The sequence below is a fragment of the Octopus sinensis genome, linkage group LG21, assembly GCF_006345805.1.
Source record: "Octopus sinensis linkage group LG21, ASM634580v1, whole genome shotgun sequence".
In the NCBI taxonomy this organism is placed as follows: domain Eukaryota; kingdom Metazoa; phylum Mollusca; class Cephalopoda; order Octopoda; family Octopodidae; genus Octopus; species Octopus sinensis.
In genome coordinates this window covers 12,871,924-12,880,557 of record NC_043017.1, presented here as the reverse complement: position 1 = coordinate 12,880,557, position 8,634 = coordinate 12,871,924, and the positions used below count along the sequence as shown (strand labels likewise).

The 8,634-nt window shown below is 36.4% G+C and overlaps 1 protein-coding gene and 1 long non-coding RNA gene across 2 annotated transcripts in view; both read left to right on the top strand.

The window, feature by feature from the left end:
* Positions 1-303, top strand: part of LOC118767370 — a 1,316-nt gene extending 1,013 nt beyond the window's left edge. Inside the window, exon 2 of the long non-coding RNA XR_005003287.1 lies at positions 1-303. This exon is cut by the window's left edge and continues 171 nt beyond it. This is a non-coding gene — a long non-coding RNA (uncharacterized LOC118767370).
* Positions 1-8,206, top strand: part of LOC115223042 (ovochymase-2) — a 20,257-nt gene extending 12,051 nt beyond the window's left edge. The window contains exons 3-5 of the mRNA XM_029793473.2: positions 1,410-1,540; positions 3,232-3,390; positions 8,084-8,206. Coding sequence (XP_029649333.2) covers positions 1,410-1,540; positions 3,232-3,390; positions 8,084-8,131 — 338 coding nt within the window. The 3' untranslated portion in view covers positions 8,132-8,206. The remainder of the gene's footprint in view (positions 1-1,409; positions 1,541-3,231; positions 3,391-8,083) is intronic.
* The last annotated feature ends 428 nt before the right edge of the window (positions 8,207-8,634 follow it).

Genomic DNA, 8,634 nt, shown 5'->3' with positions numbered 1-8,634 from the left:
CACCAGCCTGGTGATGGTACAGTCCTGTCTGTCTGTCTGTCTCTCCTTCTCGTAAGTGTCACATCCTGATTGTTCGGTTAAATGACAGGTAGGAAGTTTCAAGAGTGTCTTATGTCTGTTTGTGACTACTTAAAACAATTAGCGAGAGGAGAGCACGGTATGTGCTAACGAGTCAGGCTTATGTATGAGTGACAGCTGTTGTTTTGATTTCTTTTCAAAAACTTCAGCAAGCACACTTCAGGGAAAACCAAAATATTAACAAGACAATTTATGATTCATACTTCATGAAATACCAAGATATTGCCCCCCCCCCCTCCAAAAAAACCCCTAATCAAAAAATTGCCATATACACTCATTAAATTCTGTAACTTTCTTGTCCTTCATTATCCTTCATAGGTACAGTCATGGTTGTGGGATTAAGAAGCTTCCTTCTCAGCCATGTGGTCTTGGGTTCAATCCCACTGTGTGGCACCTTGGGCAAGTGTATTCTACTTTTACAGCTTCAGGCTGAACATTGCCTTGTGAATAGATTTGGTTGATGGAATCTGAAAGAGGCCCATTATATATTCAAGTGGGTGGTGAGAAGTTCCTGGCTTTAAGGGTACTGTGAAAGGCCGGGGTTGGAGGGCCAGCCTCCTGAGTTCTTTTACAGGGCTTAGAAAAACTGAAGGACCACTGCAATAAATGTGTGAATCTGAGAGGGGAATATGTTTTACCCAAATCCAGGAACTTTTTAGCATCCCCTTGTATATATATTATATTATATTGTATTATATATATATATATATATCATCATCATCATTATCATCATCATCATCATCATCATCATCATCATCATCATCATCATCATCATCATCATCATCCCCACCACGGCCACCGCCCCCACCATGGCCACCATCACCACCATTTAATGTTGATTTTCCGTTCTGGCATGAGTTAGATGCTTAAAAAAGGCCTAATAAACCAGAGAATTGTGCCAAGCTTCCTAATGCCAACTACTTGAATGAATGCCCTGCGTGCTTTTAGGTGGTTCTGGCACCAAATAATTCACAAGACCCCTAAACTTTGTGGGCAGCAGTTTTGAGGGAGGTGGCTTTGTACCATGTGATGAAAAGTTAAAGTATGTTAGAGGGACAAGAACAGGTGTCTTGCTGTAGAAGAGATGTGTGGCTACCCCAGATGGAAAAGAAGAGGAGATGGTGGCAAAGATGTGTTAGGGCACACCCTCAGGTTGCTGGAAGATGAATAAAAGAGAAATGGTAGAGAGGATTGGACACAGTGACTGGGTTAGTAAGTTTATAAGAGAGTCAAAAGAGGATGGCAGATGGATACAAATGAAGTTGCAGGGGAATGCAGTTGGGGAGACCGTGTTCCTATCCTCGAAATGTATATTTACCATCATGTTTCAGTGAAAGAGACCTCCAAAGAACTCATTCCAAAACAGACATCACTTCTAAAAAACAAGTGTTTTGAGTTTGTTGGAAAAGACCAAAGACTATGTGAAGAATTTTGGGCCACAGACTCTCCGAACTCATGCAAGGTAAGGGATTTTTGTGTTTCAACTTTAACTGTAATGATAAGGTGGAGAGTTGGCAGAATCAGTAGCATGCTGGGTAAACTGCTTAATGGCATTTCATCCATCTTTATGTTCTGAGTTCAAATCTCGCCAAGGTTGACTTTGGCTTCTGTTGTTTTAAGGTCAATAAAATAAGTACCAGTTGAATACAGGGGTTGATGTAACTGACTTAACTCCTACCCCAAAATTGCTGGCCTTGTTCCAAAATTTGCCACCCATATTAATTGTAATTAATATGGGTGTGTGGTTTAAAAGATTGCTCCATAACCAGATGGTTCCATTATGTGTCATATTCAGCAAATACCTTCTTTGGTTGAGTTGAGTGAGTGGAATTTGCTTGATTGGAACTATGTGGAAGCTATGCTGATGGACCATTCCTTTTCTTGGATAGGAGGCTTAAGTCTTTTGTTATCATATCTCAGTTGAAATACACTGCTTTTATTTCAATTAATTTTGGAAAAAATGAAGAATTTATTGAGAAGTAATGTTTGTCATCATCTAGGAATTTATTAAAATAACTGTCATTGTTAAGATGATGTTTGGACAATAAATTAATATGAAACTTTGCTGGGAGGTTTTAATTTTGATTACTTTAGAATAGGAAGTTTGGGTTGTAGAATGAGGGTGTAGTCTCTAGCAGATTGGTATCAAAAGGGTATCATTTCCCTTATCAACAGTTCTTCTGCTGGCTTTGCACCTTTGAAGATGCGTAGAATAAGAAATTTCTTACTTGAAAACAATTAAGAATTAGTAATAGGAAAGGTATCTGATTATCAAACAAAGCCTCAATAATATAGTCTTCCAATCCATGCCAGCATGGAAAAACAGACTAAAATTAATGGATATATAGATTATTTGTAGATCAGTTCTAATTTACTTAGTTGATAACTTACTAATAAGTAATGATTCTTATCTTTAAAAATCAAAATTTTTATTTACAAGTAGCCTTGCTTACGAACCACATGGTTCCGGGTTCAGTCCCACTGCGTGGAATCTTGGGCAAGTGTCTTCTACTATAGCCTCGTGCCGACCAAAGCCTTGTGAGTGGATTTGGTAGACGGAAAATTGAAAGAAGCCTGTCGTATATATGTATATATATATATGTGTGTGTGTATATGTTTGTGTGTCTGTGTTTGTCCCCCCAACATCGCTTGACAACCGATGCTGGTGTGTTTACGTCCCTGTAACTTAGCGGTTCGGCAAAAGAGACCGATAGAATAAGTACTAGGCTTACAAAGAATAAGTCCTGGGGTCGATTTGCTCGACTAAAAAAAAGGCAGTGCTCCAGCATGGCCACAGTCAAATGACTGAAACAAGTAAAAGAGTAAAGAGTAAAGAGAGCCTAAATAAAAAAAAAAAGTTGCAAGCTAACTAAGGAGTTGTGTAATCTGTTACCCCTAGTCCAATCTGGTAATCTTGGCCATGATTAAATTTCCTGCTTCTAAATCTTGTTTTCTTTTTATCAAAATCAAGCTTTCTCAGCGGCAATTGTATAACTTTATACTGACATTCGAAATAACCTACAAGCTAGAATGCTTTCATAATGCACAAGTTAGCTGTTTAATTAAGATATATTTCCCTTAAACAATAGCGTATTAATCCTATCGTTATTGAATGAAATGAATTATATTGTCAATGTTTTCTATTCATTCCAGGAGCCTATGGGCAGTCCACTAATCTGTTTGAAAAGCAAAAACAGTCAGCAGGTGCTAGTCGGGTTTGCTTCAGCTGCTGGTTGTTACAAAGGGTTTACGGTGTATGTCAATGTTGCCTTTCATCAGAAATGGTTGAATCTGTTCTCCAAGGAATTAAAGGTAAGATTAACCCTTTAGTGTTCAGATTATTCTATCAAACATAATGCTTATTGATTCCCATTGATTTGAATTAATCATGCATTATCTCATATCTTCAAGATCTTGATGGTGTAATTACTTAATGTAGAATAACATTGTAGGGTAGGTGTGAGGGCCTGGATCTGGTCAGCTTGAACATAAAACAGATTAGCTATTTTGGCCGGATATGGCTGGTTTAAATACTAAAGGGTTAAATAAACGTTTGTCACAGATGCTGCTGCTTCTGCCGCTTCTGCTTCAACTTTCAGATCCGGTCTTTGAACTCTCATAAAGTAGGATGGCATCATATAACTGTCATATCTTATGACATGGTGTGATGTGAGTGAATAAAAATAGTGACTTCTTGGGATGATGTAACAGTGATTTACATTTCATGACTCAACATGGACAAAGTCGGTAGATGCTGACACAGGATGGGCGTAACAGGAACGTCTTTCATTCAAACTCTGCTTGATCAAAGCTAGCCTGAAACTAAAGATAATATTGCAGCTGTGAAAAGAAGGGCCAGTAGCTGGGATACTGTCCTAGCTATGCTGGGTTAACATAGGCAGTGTATTTTAACAGAAATGGTTAATTCTACCATCCAAGAACAGGAAGAGTTCCTTGGCATGATTTCCACATAGTTACCATCCATGTGAATGGAATTTGGTAGATGGTAACTATGTAGAAATCATGCCAAGGAACTCTTCCTGTTCTTGGATGGCAGAATTAACCATTTCCGTTAAAATACACTGCCTATATTTTAATTAATTCTGAAAATAATGAATTTATTAAAATAACTTTGTCATTTATACAGCTGATGATCTGAACATAAATTAACATTAAATTTTAAGCTTACAGGCATATTATGTTGAATGCACCGGTTTTTGACCAATCACCAAAGTTAAGCTCAATGTAGTTGTCAGCTGTCTGCTTGAAATGAGGAATAGATAGACAGCCAGCAACTGATGAAGGGTCGTTTTTTTTTATGTTACTTGTCCTGCTTTCCATTTGTTTCTCTTGTTGTTTGCATATTGAACGAATTTGTTTTTGTATTTCATGTTGTTTACTGTTTGTGACGTCCTGTACCCATATATGCACACTCTCTCTCACACACACACACACACACATATATATATAGTCACCACCTAAGTGCTTTATTATTCAAATATATATATATATGTGTGTGTGTGTATGTATGTATATAATGTATGTATATATATAAATGCATATAATCAAATAATAATATTATTTATATTATTATTTGATTGAATCCATTTTCAAGTAAGTTTATATATATATATTTGAATACTAAAGCACTTAGGTGTATAGGTGGTGACTAATCAGCCTCAAATTGCCAGAGGCACGTAACCTCTCCACAACTGGAGGAATTGGCTATTTGGGTTTGATGAGTTACCTATATTTGAATTTGTATGATATAAAAGTGCATTTGCTATATATATATATATATAATATATATATATATAATAAATAGATGAGTGTATTTTTACCTTGTTAACAATTAACACGGAAAAAAAAAAAAATAGTTACCAGGGCAGCAAAAATCTCACAAGTAAAGGTGTTGTAACTCCTTGTTTATAAAGGTAGAAACTTCATGTTTACTTTGAATATTTTGAATAATATGAATAGTATCAGTGGAATTTTCAAAACATGTGTCGAAAGTAAAAATATTTGATTACACCTGCATTAACTTCATTTTTTTAATTCATATATATATATATATATATACATGTGCTAATTACATGTATATGTTAGTGTGTATGCTAATTACTGTTGATTTACCAAAGAACTGATTAATATACTACATGTATATGTATATAAGTGTGTATACTGTATTGCTATACATACACATGCATACATACTTGTATGCCTGTATCTATATATCTGTACATATGTACATTGTAGTTTAGGAGGAGGGAAAAGAAACAAGAACCTTTGTATACTGAACATTATAATTATATAAACTGTGATGCATGGAATGAGGTGGGGTTATATAAACAAAATTGATGTTTATACAACCTCTTTATAAACACCAGCTATAAATAGTAAAGATTTCATAGACCAGTAAGAAATTGGGTGAAGGTGTATAACTAGTATTCATTTAACTTACTGAGACCATTTACACACAGTATATATACTGTATATATACACCCCACTGAGCTGATACTGAGTACAAATTCAATTAACACTGAATAAAAATTATATTTATGCAGAGCATAGATTGAACATTGACCAGAGTTACATTGAGCTTATGTTAACCTTACACTAAGTTTTCTTTGATAATGAACTCAGCTGTCAATCATTGAGTATATGCTGAGCTTACACTCATTTTACACTGAGCTTTCCTTGATGCTTATTCTGAGGATTAGTTAAGCTTGCTCTGAAAAGTCACTGAGTTTACTTGAAGCTCATGTTGATCTTACACTGAACTTTGTTAACAGGCTGATAACACCCTCAGCTTAGCTCAAGCTCAGTCTGAGTTTAGATTGAGTTTACTTTGAGAGTAGCAATCACTCATTGAATATATACACTAAGCAATTATTGAATACACATTGAGATTACAGTGAATTTACTTTGAGAATATTTTGAGCAATCACTTATTGAATATATATTGAGCTTAAACTGAGCTAGATCTGAACTTTCAGTGAGAATTAACTAAACTTACACTGAACCTATTATGAGAAAAAGATGAGATTACACTAAATAAATACTGAGCTTAGACTCATCTTACATTGAGCTTACTCAGAATTTACACTGACAATTAATTGAGCTTTCACTGAACATTCACTTTGCTTGCCTTAATTTCATCTGAGCTTACACTGATCTTACATTGAGTTTAAACTGAGATTAGCATGAGATTACATTCGGCTTGAAATAAGCATTAAATTCTGCTTATAATAATAATAATAATAAAAACATTGTGTACAGTGCTCAGGTGCACTACAACTCATCTAAAGTGTATGTATAATCTGGTGTAGTTTCGGCGGATTTCGGAAAGCATGAGGGCCTTAAAGGATGCAGTGTCATGGCAGTCAACAACTGACGCAGGCAGTTTGTTCCATGCTTCAGCAACTCTGAGCGTGAAAAAATGTTTCCGAAAGTCATGGGAACTGTGTTGTTTTCTGACTTTGTAGGCATGTCCACGTGTGTTAGACACATGAAGATCAAAAAGGTGTTCAGTGTTGTTGTTGGTGAGGTGGTTAATAACTTTGTGGGTGTTTACCAAGTCCATCGCCAGATGCCGGAGCTTCAGTGAGTTTATTCTGAGTTTGGTCTGGTCTTGCACTGAACTTATTCTGAGCTTACATTCTTGTCAATTCTGTTTCACAATTACTTTAGTTTGTGAGGTGCCTCAGTCATTTCAGTAAAAGTAATTAAAGCATTATGTGTTTAGCAGAGCAATTAATAAATAATTATGATAACTGAAGAAAGAGAAAAGTAATTTCATATTCAAATATATCTAACAATAAGATCCATAAAAATAGAATTAGGTTTATAAATAACAAAAAAAAAAAATAAATAAAATAAAATTTTAATTTCACTGCTGAAATTGTTTGTGATAATTATCTGTAAATTATCTGTAAGTTATCTATTAATTATTTCACACATCTGTTTTTTTTATGCTATGTTTATTTTTGAAGTCTGATATCTCTTGCTTGTCTCGCATTTGTCACTTGACTGTTTGTCATATCACATAGTTGCCTCTCACGTCACTCACCTTGGTCATCACCGCACCCCCTTGGCTCATGATACAGTATCTACTGTTCAATTGTCATTTATATATTGTTTTATCTTTTACTTGTTTTAATTATTGGGCAGTGTCATGCTGGAGCATTGCCATGTTTATGTTACATGCTTATTTCTTACTTCCCATATCTGTTCCCATTCTCCATTTGTTTCTCAGGTCACAGAGTGTCACCCATGTTACACATCTATTATTCATGTCATTCATTTGCAGTTCATGTCACACATCTGTTTTTCAGGTCACAAAGTTTTTACCCATGTCCCACATCTGATTTTCATGTCACACCTCTTCTGATCCTGTTACACATCTCTTTGTCATGTAACAGAGTTTTATTACCCATGTCTCACATCTGTTGCCCATGACACACCTCTCCTGTTCATGTCACACGTCATGTAACAAAATTATTACTCATGCTACACATCTGTTATTCATGTCACTCACCTGCTGTTCATGACACACATCTGTTTTTATGGCACTGAATTGTTTCACATGTCACACTTCTGCTTGTTCGTGTCACACATCTGTTAATCATGTCACACATTTCTTTGTGATATACCAGCATTTTTACCCATGCCACATATCTGTTGTTCCTGTTACACATCTGTTTCTCATACACCAACCACCACCAGATGTGAAACGGTGGTGGGAGGACAAACATAAGCATAAACACACACACATGTATAATGAGTTTCTGAACAGTTTCCACGAATTGTATTCACTCACAAGACATTGCTCAGCCTGGGGCTTTAGTTGAAGATACTTGCCTAAGGTGCTGTATTGTGGCACTGAATCCAAAACCATGTGACCGCAAGACAAACTTCATAACCACACAGCTATGCCTGTATCTATTGCATCTATTTCTAATTATTCAAATATATAATTATGGTTTTTCTTCTCTTTCTTTGCCAGGAGCACCAAAGTATTCCAAGTAAACTCAGGAATATATTGACTCAGTGAAGAACCTTATGTTGCAAATAATGGCAGTTGTGATTCCTGATTTCCTTACGAAATAAAACAAGCTGTTCTTTGAAATTGTTTCAAAATGAATTATGTATTGAAAAAAATGTATTTACATTCTTATTTATCTCACAGTGAGGCTTTCTAATATTTAAAAAATAATAATTTTCATATGTTGAAGCATCGATGCCAGCACCGCCTCGACTGGCTTCTGTGCCGGTGGCACATAAAAAGCACCATCCGAACGTGGCCGATGCCAGCACCGCCTCGACTGGCTTCTGTGCCGGTGGCACATAAAAAGCACCAACCGATCGTGGCCGATGCCAGACCCCTCTGGCACCTGTGCAGGTGGCACGTAAAAAGCACCCACTACACTTGCGGAGTGGTTGGCGTTAGGAAGGGCATCCAGCTGTAGAAACACTGCCAGATCAGACTGGAGCCTGGAGTAGCCCTGGCTCCCCAGACCCCGGTCGAACCGTCCAACCCGTGCTAGCGCGGAAAAC